Below are 17514 nucleotides of genomic sequence, written 5' to 3' on the forward strand. Positions count from 1 at the left end.
TTGTGAAAATATTATATCAAACCTATAAAAATGTATTTTAACAGAATAATGCATTCCAAAATTATTTTATTTAAAATAATCTTCTCAACCCTTTTATTTTCAGATTGTTTTAAATTGCTGCGGACCCTATCGGTTTTATGGCGAAACTGTCGTGAATGCTTGTGTAGCAAACGGTACCCATCATATCGATATCAGCGGTGAACCTCAATATATCGATAAAATGCAACTGAAATACAATGATTTGGCTGAGGAAAAAGGTGTATATGTAGTATCATCATGTGCTTTTGAAAGTATACCAACTGAAATGGGTGTGGTGTTTGCTGAGAAGAACTTCCCGGGTAAGTTTTCCTAAATATAAAACATTTTTTATTAAATATTTTTACATATGTAAATGTGAATATTTTATCTTTTCAGGCACTTTAAATTCTGTGGAACTATTTTGGGAAACTAATGTTAACTACCAAGATCCATCATCGAAGGCTATATTGAATAGCGGCACTTGGGATAGCGCAGTCTATGCCATGCAACATGTATGTGAAATGTTGCGATTACAATTCAAATTGAATAGGCAGAGAATGCCATCGCAGCGACCAAAATTGGGAATGAAGTAAGTTGTTATATTCACCTATAGATATTTAAGGTCGTATTCATAAACAATTTTTAAATTTAAACATTTTAAAATCAAATTTTGTATGGAAATTTTGCTTTAAAACATTGTTTAAATTTAAAATTTTTTATGAATACGGGGGTTAATATTGAAATATAATTATGTACTTATAATAAATTTATTCAATTTAAGACTATTACCCCACAAAAGTGAGGGTTTGGATACTTATTTCATGCCATTCCCCAACACAGATCGTGCATCTGTTCTGAGATCTCAACGTTTGTCTTATGTCTTGGAGAAAAAGAGACCCATACAATTTGAAATTTACAAAGGATTTAAGTAAGTTTAACTAATCAAATATTAGAAAAAAACTAGATTCTTTTCCCGTAACTAGTATCTTGTTTTACTCGACAACATCTACCACAATATTCGTATCACTTTCCATTTTTTTCTGTCGCACCGGGTTATTATTTACGAGATGTTATCTTGTGGCCTTAATTTTCTTTTAAATCTTAAAATTTTAATTTATTTTTTTGCAGATCTTATTGGACCGCTTTTACGTTGCCATTTTATTTATTCTTCTTAATGGTAATGGCTCAATTCAGTTGTACACGCAATCTATTACTTAAACATCCCAAATATTTCACAAACGGTCTGATGTCTGCCGAAGGACCAGTACCAGCAAATAGAAAATCATTAGAATTTTCCATGACCTTTAAAGGCAAAGGATGGACCAAGGACTGTCCAGAGTCGGTACCACCTAACAAAGAGGTGGTAGTTAGAATTAGTGGAAATGATCCCTGTTATGGTTTCACCAGTGGTGCTCTCTTGACCTGTGCTAAAGTCATACTGCAAGAGCATAAAAATATGCCAGGAAGGTATGAGAAATTTCACAGGGAAACAGTTTCATGTTGAAGATTATTATCTTGTTGTCAAATAAATAGTTTAGTTTAAGTAATGAAATTTTAGATTAGCCATAACATATTTCTTATTTTCGCTTTAAAGATCTTAAAATCATAAGGAACGAATCGGCAGATCGTAATTGTGATCGAACTAAATTTTCTAACTATTTTAAACATAACAATATCGATCAGCTAATACGGCCTTAATATAGCCATAATAATGACATATTGAATATTTAATTGTTGAAATTTTACATTTTAATTTTTTTCGTTTTTCTTTCAGTGGCGGCGTTATTCCACCAGGCTTTGCTTTTGCCAAAACCCAGTTGATTGAAGAGTTGATTCGTAACATTTCTGGTTTGAAATTTGAAGTTGTAAAAACATGAATCTATTTAATATAAATAAACATACAAAATTAATAAAAGCCTGCGTTTATTTTTTATATATTTTATTTGGGTTTAATCTATAAATGTTTTGATATTCAAATCAAATTTGTATAATTATAATCGCATAATCGAGACTTATTCACACACAAGGCGCCAGCCAGACATTCATTCATTCAGTAAGTAAGTAAGTGAATTTCATAGATAATGAACATTTGTATCGCGTATGTACGCGTAGTACATACTTACGATGTTTATTGAATGAGTTGTGCAGTTAGTTGTAACTTTGGATATCGCAGCGTTTGAAGTCAACTTAATTTGCTGCCACCTTTAACACCTGAAACGCCAGAGACCAGTTTAGTTTCATTTTTGTCTCTGTCACTGTCTGTTTTTTTCTACCAATATATATTATTAATGATTTATTTCACTTGGCTGCCCGTCCGTCCATGTGTCCGTCTAACCGTTTGTCTTTAAGTGAATTAAAATTGTGTACACCAACTGTGCGTAATGAATTTTGATTAAATTAAACACTTTATAGTTGTAGTTTGATTAATAATTACCTTGTTTATTGTATTATGTCGATAAAATGTTGCTGCTATTTTTTCCAAAATTAAATTATCTCAATTAATAAAGTAAAATGGCCATTAAATCTGTTTGGCGGACAATTTTTTAATTGTTTTTTTTCGTTTTAAACATAAGCACTTGAATTATATGTGCGGAATTTCAATATTACAAAACCGAACAAGCCCTACTATATGATGCCCTACACCGAATTCGATATAAGTGTTGTTGTAACAACAGCAACAATTTTAAAATTGTTTAATATATGGGATATCGAAGTATATCCATAGAATTGTGTTTATTCCACAGGGTGAGTTTTGATCACATTCTGGTCTTATGTTGCTGCTGGCATGATTAATGAGGGATCAGAAGGTGTTAAGCAAGTTGATCCATTCTTACCTCAGTTGTGCCAGAAGTAATCTTTTTTTACGAGGCTAAAAACCCATTCTACAGGGGGTGGACGTCCTCACAACCCGTGCCAAATAATATTTAATTTTACATGTCATAGGGAGCCTAAAACTGTGTGTTATCGAAGTTTGAATGACTCACCCAATGAAATCTCAGATCATGTTCCATCAATATGATCTTGTGTTACTTGACCGGAAGTTATATGAAGACAGCTATTGAAGGTTATTAGGGCTGTGTTTTGAAAGCTTTGCATATTTCTCGAAGTTCAATAAAGAACGGATTCTATAATCTTTAGAAATAGCGATGAGTTTGAAAAGTAATGTACAAATAGATCAAAATATTAAAATTTTTCTTTTTCAGAAGTTTCCCAGCTAAAATTTTGTGAATTTTTGTAATGACAACTAGTTATTTCATGCATTATTTTGTAATGAGTGGTGGTTACCCAGCACATTATTTTATTTACTAGAATAAATACTTATTTTTATACAGGTTGGTAATGAACTTTTGCATTTAGCACAGCTATCTAGTGTGTTTGACTGGAAAACTGGAGGTTAGTGGTTCGCCACCTGTCAAAGCCATTATTTTTTTTGTTCATATCATATTCATTTATATGTTGATGTTAAAATTATTGTTAACTTACAATAAAATAACTCGTACAGCAGTGAGTTAGCAGCTTGACTATCAAACACAAGCAAAAATGTGACTGTTCGATCCACACACAAGGCAATTTTTTTTGTGTTTTTTTAGCTACTTATTCTTGTTGTGAATTTACTACTTATTTCTTAACTGATTGTAAGTACATTCGTAAGCATGACCCACGAATTTTTTAAAAATCTCGAACAAAGATAAGTAGTGTTTCAGTCAAATAATAAGTAGTTATGCCTTGGCTCCAATATTACTTGCTGGCTTACTAAGTAAGTAAAGTTTTTGCTGGGTTAGTTTAAAACCTAGATTATTATTTTTGTATATGCGAAAACTTGCAAATTTCATAGGAGTTTGGCATGAATTCATTTATTAAGTTAAATGATTTAATTAAAATTAAATAAAAACATTAGATGTTTATTTTGTTACCTTATCAGAAGTTTCCGTAGTGTAGTGATTATCACGTGTGCTTCACACGCACAAGGTCCCCGGTTCGAACCCGGGCGGAAACAAATTAATCAATATTGTTACGTTTTTTTACCTTTTAAAGACGGTGTTTATTACATATTTCCTTTAAATAAACCGGTTTTTTTTATTGTAAATAAAAGCGACCAGTAGTTTAAACATTTGTAAACATTTATTAAAATCTACACAACATTTTAAGTAGTCACTCTCTTTTAATAAACTCACTTATATTACACACTGGTAATAAGATTGATGTTAACCATAACAGACCCTACGACACGCTGACACTCTCGCAACTCGTTGTTACTACTTACAGTGCCGGTCAAAATAATAGCACCACAGAACCTTAAAGCAATCAACATGGAAAATATTTTTATTTTCATAGTAATTCTAATTAAATATTTATAGAATATCGTTAATTAATCTCTATTTCTTCAATCAAGTATTTTTGAAAAATACCCAGATTTTGTGAAGTCAAAATAATAGCACCATCGTAAGAAATTGTCGAAAAATATAGAATATTTATGTTTTCGATTTAAAAAATCGCCATAATATTATAATTTGAATTAATTTATATCGAAATGAATAAAATTAAAAACAAAAAAATTAATTTTGCTTATAAAATTTTTTTAGTATAAAAAAAGTGTTGTATGTGAGCTCTAGATTCAAAAATTATGATTTCTGAACATACAATTAGCTTAATTCAGAAAAAAACTATTTATAGATATTTAGAAATGGTTTTAAAAAACAATGCGTTGAAATATTAAATATAAATTTCAGGTTGCGAAACCGCTTATCGCTTTTAATCATAACACTCTTGGCCCACCGTTTCGAAAATCAGGCATTTATGTTCTGCACGGTGGTCAAAAGTGGCGACTAGTGTTGCAGTTATTCGCTGACCATTACAAGAACAAAATTTAAATTATTTAAATCCTAGAAAAGCTTTTTCAATAACAATATAACATCCTCTATTAAAGGTAAAATTTCCAAAATCACATTACCATTTTTCAACATTCAAGTACCATAAAACTTCTTGGTCAAATAATTAAACAAATTATATTGTTTGATATCAGACTTCTATAGAATGTCCTCCGAATCCAATTTCAACTAAAATATAAGATAATCTTTTCTTAAAAACACACAGACTTTAAAATTATAATTTGATCGTGGTTTTTCTACTATAACATTCGAAGAATATATTGAATATGTGGAATAAATAATTCAATATTATATGATCAAATGCTTGATAAAATCATACTCAGATATAAATCAAAGAAATTATGACCCTAGGAATGATCCATGGAATGATAAATTGATATAAATTTGGGTTTCCAGCTAAAAGGTCAATGTCGTGGCACAGGATGCGATATCCCCAAACATAATTTTATTAAAACTAGATGACCAAGAGTCACAAAAAAGGTAAAAGGAAACCAAAAATATTTAAGAATTTATTTTGGGGAATGAAAAAATATATTTGGTATACAAGTTGGTTACAAAATTTTAAAAATTTTAGAATCTTTATGTGTAGGAGGTGGTCGGTCTCTTTTTTGCCAAAAAATACGAAAACAAAAGGCAGCAATATTTTACTTTTAATAATAACGTGTTAAGAACGTTACAAACCATAATAATTGTTACTAAATTAAATTTTGTCCTGGTTAATTTTTGTTTATTTTAATCGATTTCTATCTTTGTACTATTTTATTGACTGATGAATTTCGTAGGTAGTTATATATTATGTTGCTTTTCTTTAAAATTTGCTTCTAATTTTCAAAATTATTTTTAATGTTTGAAAGTTTATTGAATTAAGCATAAATTAATACAAAAACAACAAAAATTAATTTAACAGTTTTTACGTAATATTTTAATATAACAATATGAATGTCGTGGTACTATTATTTTGACAGTAGCTGTATATACAGAGCTCCACCTTCTAGAAGTCTCATGAATTATCTAACGGAAAAAACTCGATTGTTCGAAAGTTGCTTCACAGTTAATGTTGTCATATCGTCGTCCCCAAGTTATCTTCCCGTATATCACAAAATCAAAAAAAAATAATTTTTCTTATAATTTCTGAGATATTGTGGTGCAATTTTGTTGTATATCCATTTTTCCTTAAAATTTCATGTGTTATAGTGCCGTATGTGCCATTTTTGTGGATATACAATAAAAAGTGTATGAAATTTTGTAAATATAAAAAACTTGTGTTATCACGTATGTAATACAAATATTTAACAAGTTTTTAAAAAGAAAAAAATATTTTATTTTGATTATAATAGGCATTTCGAATTCATTCTATATTCAAGAATTTTACAGTATACAATCTATAACGGTAATTTTAAAATACAGGGTGTATCAGTAAGAAAGGGCGTCTCAGTAAGTATGCATTTTTTGATTTTAAAATAAAAATATGTATTTTTTGAGATAGTTGTTCTGATTAACTATGTTCTGATTAATTTTGGAATAAATCATCTGTGAAATGGCTCCCACGGCTCTGATAACAAGGTATAGGCTTTGAATATCTTTCTTTTTGTCTATTTATTCTTGTGCATGTACTTGGTTCTTTTTCAAAAATTGTTTATTTTAATTTTAGGAATCGGTCTATTGCTCTATGTGCAGTGTAAATCTGTTGAATTTGAGAATGTGTCGGCTCTGAACATTTTTGAACAATTGTTTACAAGTACTTCTTTTATACAAAATGTCAAGGAAAGTAGACGTTACTATTTTATTTCTACTTTAAGGCACACAGGAGTCGATCCAAAGAATACTATAAAATCTTTCCAAAATTTTAATAACAAAGGGTTTTTTTAAGGACGACAGAACTTGCGAAAGCACTAACTGTCAAACGAACTGTCCTACTGCGCACACTTTTTGACATTTAGGATCAGTATACTCTGGCAAATCATTATAAATAATGTACTTCTAAAATCAGTTATTGATTCGCGCAACTTATTGATGACTGTTTTATCGCAAAGTTGCATGCAGCAATGAGGCTCATTTTTGGATTAACTGGTTTGTTAATAAACAAAGCCTACAAACTTCATCACATCCAGAAAATGCACCATTTGGTGCGGTTTACATGCTGGTGGCATCATCAGACCTTATTTCTTCAAAAATGAAGCCGGAGCTCGCGTTGCGGTCAATGGAGATCGTTACTGAGCCATGATCAATGAGTTTTTGTTTAAAAATATGAATTAAATTTATCGTGACGTGGTTCGATTTGATTACGAGAAATGGATCTGTCAATTGGCCTCCAAGGTGGAGCGATTTGATATCTTCGATTATTTCCTCTAGGACCACGTGAAGTCACTGCTTTATGCTGACAAACATGCAAATTGACGCATTGGAGGCCAACATTGTTCGTGTTATTCGTGAAATTCCATCAATTCAATGTCAAAGTGGCCCAAAATTGATGTCCATAATTCGCTTCGTCAAAAACAGCCGTGGTGGCCATATGCCCAAAATCATTTTCCAATGTTAATGCCATGTATTCTTTTGAATAAAATTTTTTTTTGGTAACAATTTACTGTTTTGTGCAATTTTTTACAATTTCAAGTTCTATCCGGCTTAAAAAAACACACTTTAGAAGTAGCCATAACTTTTCCAGAGCGACCTCAAAAATAAAGATTGTTGGTTTAATTAATTAATACTAATTACTAAATGTTAATTTAGCATACTGCAAGTATAACTCATATACGTGAAGATAATTTTGGAGAAAAAAATGAGCGTAGTTTTTATCAGTACATTTTCACGTATGTCCCATTAATTAATAAGTATTTCGTAAAATGTGGCCAACAACAAAATTGTAAATTTTTTTTAGGAGCTAAATATGGTTATAACTTTATAAATTTCCTCCATGACTTTGGAAATTTCCACACTAATCGATATAGAATTTCAAGCACTACATTGTACAGAAATATCGAACTTTTTTCGACTCAATTTTTTTTATATAAATCGTTTGACTTACTTGAAGATAACTTCGGGGCGACGATATGTATTACTACGTTTATACGCACGACTTATTCGCAAATAAATATATTGAAAGTAGAAAAATTTGCCGTATAAACAGTGAATTATTTTTTTATTTGCGAATAGCTAACTCACGAAAACAATTCCTGATTAACGACACTATTTGCAAATAAGATTTTAAAAATTGCCATATATTTTAATGTTTTTACTTTTTCTATCGTTTTTTAAATATGTCATTGCGTTTTTGCTTCAATTGGATTGTAAGACAAACAAGATTTTTGCATTTAAAAAAAATAAAAATTTTCTGTAACCAAAGTAACATATAAACAGAGAGTTAGTTAATTGCAAATTATTTTCATTTGCGAATAGGCTACGTATAAACTTAGTATATGTTTTATATGTATTTTTTAATCATACACTGTAATGCCATAGCCAAATCGATCACCAAGCTTAAAATTTAATTTCTTACTAAAAATTGTTACAATCAACATGCGTGATGAATAACCACATCCCGCACTGTGCTTATTATTGTAAGATAAACATAGAATATCTAGAGTGGGCGCTCAATTAAAACCCGTATTCCCGGCAGTTATCTGTATCGTGCCTATTCATCGCATGCCAGATCTAGAGTTTATGTTAGATTAAAATCCATAACAGCAGTCCTGGACAATGCTCTGTAAATCGGCAATTTGCAGACTAGATGTCTTATATTGACTTGCAAACGTAGAGAACCGATTAAATGGATCAGAGACTATGTACCCCCACTGATTCAATGAGGAAGAAGTTCCTTGGACTCAGAAATTTCAATTTGGTATAGTGAGATTTTTAAATTTTAAATCTTATAAAATGTCTATTAACCCTAACGCTGTCTGAGAAAACATTTGATGAAATAAAGCCTTTCAAACTAAACCGATGGATTTCAGGCACATTAGCGTCGTCTGGAAGCATCTTCGTTAGTGGGATGCTTGAAAAAATCACTTGATCTTAGATGGTATTCAGTAGTGACATTTCTGGATATTGACCTTTAAAAATGTGTATTCGCTTCAAAGGGATATTTTTGACAAATTAATTATAGTAATTATATGTGGATACACTGAGGGAAAAACGATGTTGCAAAATCGACAACGGTTAGTGTCATTTTGACACCATACGGTGAACGGATGTGTTCATTTTTTCGCTGGGTGTAGGCAAACTCGACAAAGGCGGTTCAGATACTACTCCTTTGAAACTTTGTCATTAATTATATGCTTATGGAATTTGTTTCAATGATGTGTAAAAGTGTTGCTGTTGTAAACATCTGCTGAATTTATCACTGTGCCTACAATAACTTATAATGCTACTAGTCGCTGGAGCACTGACAGTGGTCTTCTTGAGATTATAACTTAGATTTGCTCTACTGTAGATGTTATATTGAAACACTTCATCTGACTTTACATAGCTCTTTGGGAGGACTTTATCGGTCATAAATGTTTAATTTATATAGGAATGTATTTACAAAAATTTCGTTTCAAATAAGTTTTATATTGTTACAAATTTGCACTAGCGAATTTGTATTCAACTGTCTGTAGCAACTGCCGGCAACATTCATCATATAAACATTTCCATCAGTAGAAGCTTCTACTTATCAACATTGTTGTTAGCATTGTTTGAAAGTATGGCAACAATGAATGTTCAAGCTGCGAACATTTACATTGAGAGCTCTAGAATTCGAATAGAGTAGTTGTCCATTAAGACCATTGTAGAAGGTTCACGAAAAATGGCGTGTTTATAAATAGTGGCAGAGGTTGCAGTCGTCATTGTGTTTATCAGAGACGCTGTTAAAGTTAACATCAACTGTCTTGTACATTATAAAGTGTAATTTAAGTGCGCGTGTGTGTATTAAAGCACATAGTGTTGTTGTTGTACATTTCAATAAATAATGAGTTGTTACAATTTTAAACTACTAAACTGTTTTTATTTGCAATAAAAAGTATCCGGTTTATTTAAAGGAAATAAACCAACGATTTAAAAAGGTTAAAACGTAATAATATATACTGAAGTCATGTCACCTAACTTCATGTTGATCGGTCTATAAGTGGTCATAGCTCCCATATAAGTTCCACTTCCGAAAATCACTCATAAATATAAATTATTGATATTTTAAAAGAAACACGTCTTTGCTCATTTATTCAGTGACTCATTTTTAACTTTTTGTTCATTTTTGTTGCGCCTTATTTGTATAAAAGCTTTGACGCGAATAGCATACAAGTTTTCGTAGTGTAGTGGTTATCACGTGTGCTTCACACGCACAAGGTCCCCGGTTCGAACCCGGGCGGAAACAAAGAAGCTTTAATCTCTTTTTGACTTTTTTCACTCTAAAGGGAAACTTTTTAAAAATATTGAAGCCATCGAAAGTACTTAAAATCGTATGATTTACATACATAAGTTGGATTAATATAATTGGTAGATTCACAAGGTATCATATCATGTCATATTGTCATAATGTTGTAATATTTCTCAATAGTTTGACAATGTTGTTATTGCCATTCAAACCAATTATATTAATCCAACTTATGTGAATCGACCGAATATGATTTTATTTTTTGAGAAGTTAACTTTTACACAAACACAACAACAATACGTATCATTCCAGTTGGCCAAATCGTAGTAGACGTCATTGCCTTTGACGATTTATGTAAGACCTGTTTTATATCAACTACAATTAATGACAAGATTAACAATTAACACCGTTGTCTTCTTCTGTCAACTGCCGCTCCTTTCCATGATTTTTGCGACATTTGTTCGATGTCCCATATACATACATATGTCGTCGAGGAATATACATTGTCGTGCACCTATCATTGAGGATGTCTTAAGGTAGGGTCACACATGGACAATATTTGTCGAAAAAACGTAACCACTAAGTAAAATATATGTGAATTCTTTTATTTATTTCAAAATCTTATTTTTTAGGATGATTCATCATCCTTGGTGGATGACGTCAAATAAATTTGTGCTAAAAAAGTGGTTACGATTTTTTGAGTAAATATTTGCCTTCAATGAAGTGGCCAACTGGGATGTAAAATTGTTCTTCTAGATATTTTTGTTCCATTTAGCAAGAGTTAAGGATTTTATTAAAAATGTATAAAATATTATTTGTTTATTTTGCTACCTTATCATAAGTTTTCGTAGTGTAGTGGTTATCACGTGTGCTTCACACGCACAAGGTCCCCGGTTCGAACCCGGGCGGAAACAAACTAATCCATATGTGTATGCCTTTTATATACATACTTTTTAACCTTAAATCATAATGATAGATATGGGCATTTCCATTATGGCGTATGACAAAATGTTAAAACAACTAATGAAAAAGTCAAATTTGTAAAAAGTTTTTTTTTTTATATTTGCGAAGTAATGAAGTACCCTTTATTCAGAAAAAATATTGCAACAATTGACCCTAAGGAGTGGAAGATATTAGCAAAGATATACGATTGCGTGACATTACCAAAAACAGAAGTGCGGTTTGACTGCGAAAATCTTTCCTCGTTTTTTATTTGTTAGCTTTAGTATCTGACGTGACGTTACGTTATTTATAATTCCATTTCATACATTTTTGGTTAAGAAATAAGAAAGTATGGTCGGTCAAGCATGATCATATAATACCCTACACTGAGAAACATTTGTTTTTAATTTCAGTAATTTATTTCTAAGCTATGACCAATTATGATCGGATCGCCATGAAATTTTGTCGCGTAATTTATGTCGATATCAAACTTATTTCTGTTGAATTTTATGTGGATACCAACATTTTTAAGAGATTTATGGTTAAAATGATTTTCGGAAGCGTGCCATATATGGGAGCTATGATTACTGTATATATAAAACATATTTGGAGCGAAATTTGATTTGAATTGATTGACTTTTAATTTTTCGGTCTGGGTGGAATTTACGCTGGAAATGCCCAGGTATAAAATCCAATTCGGTCATGGAGCTTTAATTAATATCAATTTCTAACTAAATATATTGAATTCCGATTACCATTTATATTCACAATTTTGGAATCATTTTATGTTTGTACAAAAATTTAAAAAAAAGTATTTTTGTAAAAAAAATTCTTATTTGTAATATATTCCTAGAACTTGTTCCGAGGCAACAATTTCAAACAAAAACAAGTAAGAGAGCTATATTCGGCACAGCCGATTTAAATTATACTTCAAAATACAAAAATAATATTGTGGAAATTACAAAAGGAATGACTAACTTATATATACCCTTCTCACGAAGGTGAAGGGTATAATAATTATTCGCAAGGGAAATAAAATGGATAATACATATAACTTACTCTGTAATGATAAGGGAAACCAATTTGATTACCAGACCGTTGACAACAGTTTGTTGTAGTTTAATATAATGAAAATATGGTTTAAAACCTTAATTTTATATCAAAGGATTTCATTGAAAATTGATATAAACATCAAATGTTTATTTTGTAACGTTATCCGAAGTTTTCGTAGTGTAGTGGTTATCACGTGTGCTTCACACGCACAAGGTCCCCGGTTCGAACCCGGGCGGAAACAATTTCAGGCAGATTTTTTTCCAACTATTGGAATATTTTATGCAAAATTAAGATTCTGAAGGTGTCGGAAGGAGGATTGTGGTTTTTAATGATATCGAAATATTTTCATGCAATTGCATGTTTGTAGTCAATATCCCAAAATCAATTTTGACCAGTTATTTTTCCGAATCAGGCTATTTTATATTTTTGAAAAGTGACAAAATTCGACAACGTACGAGAATGTTAGACCCCTTTCACACTAAGCAATTTAGTTGCGCAAGGCTCTTGCCCAACAAAAAATTTCAAATTTTCTTCTCCTTAACCTGACATTACCTCTGGCATCTACAAACACAAGAGACTTGCGTAACTAAATTGCCTAGTGTGTAAGGGGTCTAAGTTTGGAACTTTGTGTATTCATATTTGTAAAGCTGTGGTCCGATTCATTTGATTGTGAAAGCTTATTATGTCCTCTTTAAATTATATAAACACATAGGAATATTTTAATATAAAAGAGCATTAATTCATAATTCATAATGCAAATGCAATTTTTTAATAAACATGTAGTAAAAATTACGTGTTTTTCATTTAAAAATGGAATGGTTCCAAAAACGAAATCCTCCGATTCTGCTATTGTGTTTCATATTTAAATAATTTGTCACAAAGAAAGAAACATACTTTTTATTACTTAAATGCTGTATAAATTAAACGCAAATCAAATACGATTTTGCAATAACTAAATAGTCGTTAAAAGTAACGATAATTAACATTTAAATTTTGAGTAATTTTATTTTCAAAAAAAAAATATTCTTGTTTCAATTATTTTTCCCACTACTATATATATTTTAAGAAAATACTGCCACGCCCCTAATAATAAATTATTTGCTAGAATTTTTACTCCTCCGTTTTCTATAAGAGTTTTGCCACAAGTTCAGTACGGGTTTCCGTAGTGTAGTGGTTATCACGTGTGCTTCACACGCACAAGGTCCCCGGTTCGAACCCGGGCGGAAACAAATGTTAGATGTTCAGTTTTTTTTTTAATTTTAATTTAATACATTTTCATTTAATTTAATTTTTATAAATTGTATTTTTGAATATAAAAAACTTTAATATCATTACAATATTGATACGCGGTATTCAATATTGATAGGACAGCGTAATAACTAGGGTATTCAATCGATTAACCGTTAATCGGTTAACCGATTAATTTTGGACGGTTAACTGTTCGAATAATTTGAAATTGCCGATTTTCAAATAACAAATAAACCGATTAATTTGAAATTCCTTTTTTTTGCACTTTAAACAATTTTTTGTGTTTATTTTTCCGTTTCAATTCAAATACAAATTTCAAATTAAAATTAGATATTTTTTGAACATCCAATAAACATGATTAGTGAGTAAGTATAACAACTGACATAATTAATTTACATGTATTTGAAACTTTGTATTTACATGTATAGACGAAACTTTTTTTTGAAATAAGTCTTTTATCATAACTAAACGAAACTATTAAATTAATCAAAATCTAAAACAATCCAAAAAGGAATATTCTTTATCATGCTTATGATTTCTCCAACATATACAATCAGCGAGAGAGTTTTTTTCCAAGAAAAGTTTTATTAAATCTAAAGAAAAAATCGTTTAAATTATATTATTTTTATAAAAGATTATTTCAGAAGATCTCACTAAAACCCTAAAAAAACTCACACATCGCTCATTTTCTGCAACAACGTCATAATTCAAAAAAGTCGTTTCGAGAAAAACGTCTTTGAATATTTTATGACATTTTACTATTTCTTAAATAAATTTTCAACAAATCATGCGATTTCAGAAATATAAATATGTAGTAGATGTTAATATCATTCTAATCAAAAATTATCTCAAATACCTTATTTGCTGTTTTTTATGTTTTTGTACACAAAATTCGTTATTGTATTTTCAATTTAAAATGAAAATTGAAATTATTCGGTTAATCGAATAATTTTAAATTAACCGATTATTAACCGAATAAATCTAAACCTCGGTTAATTATTTGCTCTATTAACCGATTAAACCAGAAACCCGATTAATTGAATACCCTAGTAATAACTAATATATTTTTACCAAAACATTTGTCTAAAAATTTTAAATGTTTTCTTGTGTGTATTCTAAACCATTATGAAGCACTCTAGGGTTAATTTTTTAATGCAAATATGACGATATTAATTTATTATGGGGGGCCCTATTCAAGGTCAAATGTATTTATAGCAAAAAGCTTAAAAAGCTTTTGTGCACACAAATACTTAATATTGAAACATATAACTAACTACATTACAAAAATAGCTTTCGATTAATCAACGACTTTTGCCATCATTGCTCATAGGGGGATGTAGCTCAGATGGTAGAGCGCTCGCTTAGCATGTGAGAGGTACGGGGATCGATGCCCCGCATCTCCAATTTGAAATTCTTTTTTTTTTATATTTTATTTATATTCAAAGCAAGAATTTTGTTACCTAATAATGAAAGATCAAAAATTTCTTTTAGTTTATTGGCTCTGCGTCGTTGATCATAAATTGAAAACTGCTCGTTCTCCCCACATCATGAGCAAAGAAACACATTTTTAAAGGCGCACATACAACATATCATTATTGTTGTATTTCCGCCTTGTTAAAAAATCTACAAGAATAACAAATGAGTTTATTAACAATAAATTGCTGAAAAGAACACATTTTCTTTGTTTCCTTTTTTTTGTTTAGAATCAAATAAAAAGCAAATAATGTTGCAAGTTTTTTTCTCCTCGCAAGTAGTGAATATGTAGTTGTGTCTGCCTGCTAGAATCGCAAAAAAGTACCAAATAAGTAGTGAACAAATGAACACGATGTCTCTAGGTACTCTCTCTGTACTTGTAAAGTACTTGTAGTTGCTAATTGTACATGTTCGTTTGGTACGAGTGCAAGTATTTGCACTTGAGGCGCTAAGAATGTAATATTTGTATTGGTGTTTATTATTGTTGCAACATGCAACACCTTAGGTGGAAAAACAAGTGCGTGAGTGTACGTACCGGCAACGACTTCAAAAGTAAAACGTCATGTGCAATACTGTGGTTTTATGATGATAAAAAGTTGCAATTTAAATTTAAAAATAAATTTATTTGCGTTCGATAAATACTCGTATGTACATAGACCCTAGTCCACATACAAGGCCCCAACCCTTCACCATGAGTGATAAGTGTATATATAAGTTTGTCATTCCGTATGTAAAAAAGAAAATTACTTTAACGAATATTTTGTATCTAGATAATATTCAATCAAATAACGTCTGACCACAGATTGTATTGTCCGATATTGAAGAAATTTAATAGACAGGATTAAAGATATTTATATTGATATGAATATTTTATTTTTATCTGTCATACCTGGAGCTGTGGCATCTAGTATTTCCAACTTCGACTGTATGATTTGGAATAAGCATTCTAATATTTTATTTTTACAGTTTTTAATTTTATTTTTTGCAGGTAATAAATAATTTAATAAAATTTTATAATGTCATCATAATCAATGCAATAACTTGTAAAAAGGGTTAAATTTTATTATGTTTCCGGGCGATCGACTTTTTGAAAAATCTCATCATGAGCGATGAAGCACATTTTCATTTAAATGCATATGTTAATAAACAGAACTACCGAATTTGGGATACCCAAATTTTATATTGTCTTTCTTTGTAATTTTGTTGAACAAAACCATTAAAATTTTAAAAATCAAATTTCAAATTAATTGATTTATCTAGTTTTGGTTAATCAGAATGTTTGATTATTCGATTAATCGCATATCCCTAGTTTAACCACTTTTTTTTAAATAGCTAAAGTTGAAAAGTGAACTTTTTGTTTCAACTAAGAACTCTAGCAAAAAAATCCGAGACATCTTTACTCTAAAACTTGTATTGTTTGATTGCCAACTAGGGTATTCAATTAATCGGGATTCTGGTTTAATTGGTTAATCGAGCAAATTATTAATCGGGATTTAGATTTAATCGAGTAAATTTAAATAATTCGATTAACCGAATAATTTATATTTAAGTTTTAAGTTGAAAAGAAAAACACGAATTTTGTTTACTTTTAAAACCTTTTTTTAATAACATAAAAAATAAACAAAACATAGCAATTCAACAAAACAATAAATAAATATACAGGCAAATCCCGATATAACGAACGATATGTTGTCAGGCCCATTGAAAAATTCGTTATATCGAGATGTTTTTTTTTAAATTTGGACAACTTTTTCTATATAGGAATTTAACTAAACTAGGTTGGATGAGCGGTGTTCTTCTTGAGGATGGCTTGGTGCATTATCCACGATTAATAAAGCCTTCATTGTAAGGGATTTCGATTCGGAAAATGATAATTAAACTCAGGGACAAACATTAAAAAAAAACAGATTATGAAGATTCTAGATTCCACTTCATTTGTGTAAAGATAATTACAGGAAACACTTAGTCACGATAAAATGCTTGTTATTTTCTTCAAAATACATGTTGAGAATTTTGTTATTCCATATTTCATCTAAATTTTTAATTTTTCTTTCAATGAAATTCCTCTACGGTTTCCCATATTTAATTCACGTGAATTATAGCCTGATTCACAATATCGAATGAAAGATATCGTTCGCATTCTAAGCGAAAGAAAGCTGATTTTGGATTCCCTAAGTTCATATTTATGTGAACGAATCAGTTTTTAAATTTGCCGGTTTTTTGGACACTCTACTGTATACACAAGTAAGTTTTTATTTAGCATTTTAGGGAGATCTTCTGAAATACTCTTTTAAAAAAAGAATATAATTGAAATGCTTGCCGTTTAAACGAATTTCCTTAGTTTTAATAAAACATGACTTGAAAACACTTTCCCACTGATTGTAGATGTTGGAGAAATCGAAAGTTATCATGCCTTACTTACGAGTATCCAATTTCTCAGTTCTTTTTCAGTTTGTAGTCCTTTTTAGATTTTTTTAGATTTTAAGTCTGATAAAAAAACTCGTTTCAGTAATGTCTTCAGTTTCGTCTATTACCATGTAGTCC

General features: G+C 30.2%; 1 protein-coding gene and 6 non-coding genes across 7 annotated transcripts in view; all 7 read left to right on the top strand.

Annotated features, from left to right (window-relative positions):
* LOC135962753 (saccharopine dehydrogenase-like oxidoreductase) overlaps window positions 1–17514 on the top strand; it is a 485871-nt gene that overhangs the window by 3903 nt on the left and 464454 nt on the right. The window contains exons 3-7 of the mRNA XM_065514625.1: window positions 104–338; window positions 415–607; window positions 800–946; window positions 1147–1485; window positions 1793–1907. Of these exons, the coding sequence (XP_065370697.1) occupies window positions 104–338; window positions 415–607; window positions 800–946; window positions 1147–1485; window positions 1793–1895 (1017 nt within the window). The 3' untranslated portion in view covers window positions 1896–1907. The remainder of the gene's footprint in view (window positions 1–103; window positions 339–414; window positions 608–799; window positions 947–1146; window positions 1486–1792; window positions 1908–17514) is intronic.
* On the top strand, window positions 3943–4015 carry TRNAV-CAC (transfer RNA valine (anticodon CAC)). The gene has a single exon. It is a non-coding gene; the product is annotated as a tRNA-Val (tRNA).
* On the top strand, window positions 10182–10254 carry TRNAV-CAC (transfer RNA valine (anticodon CAC)). Its single transcript has one exon. It is a non-coding gene; the product is annotated as a tRNA-Val (tRNA).
* Window positions 11096–11168, top strand: TRNAV-CAC (transfer RNA valine (anticodon CAC)). Its single transcript has one exon. It is a non-coding gene; the product is annotated as a tRNA-Val (tRNA).
* TRNAV-CAC (transfer RNA valine (anticodon CAC)) lies at window positions 12418–12490 on the top strand. The gene has a single exon. It is a non-coding gene; the product is annotated as a tRNA-Val (tRNA).
* TRNAV-CAC (transfer RNA valine (anticodon CAC)) lies at window positions 13406–13478 on the top strand. The gene has a single exon. It is a non-coding gene; the product is annotated as a tRNA-Val (tRNA).
* TRNAA-AGC (transfer RNA alanine (anticodon AGC)) lies at window positions 14828–14900 on the top strand. Its single transcript has one exon. It is a non-coding gene; the product is annotated as a tRNA-Ala (tRNA).

This window comes from Calliphora vicina, chromosome 1 (assembly GCF_958450345.1).
Source record: "Calliphora vicina chromosome 1, idCalVici1.1, whole genome shotgun sequence".
Taxonomy (NCBI): domain Eukaryota; kingdom Metazoa; phylum Arthropoda; class Insecta; order Diptera; family Calliphoridae; genus Calliphora; species Calliphora vicina.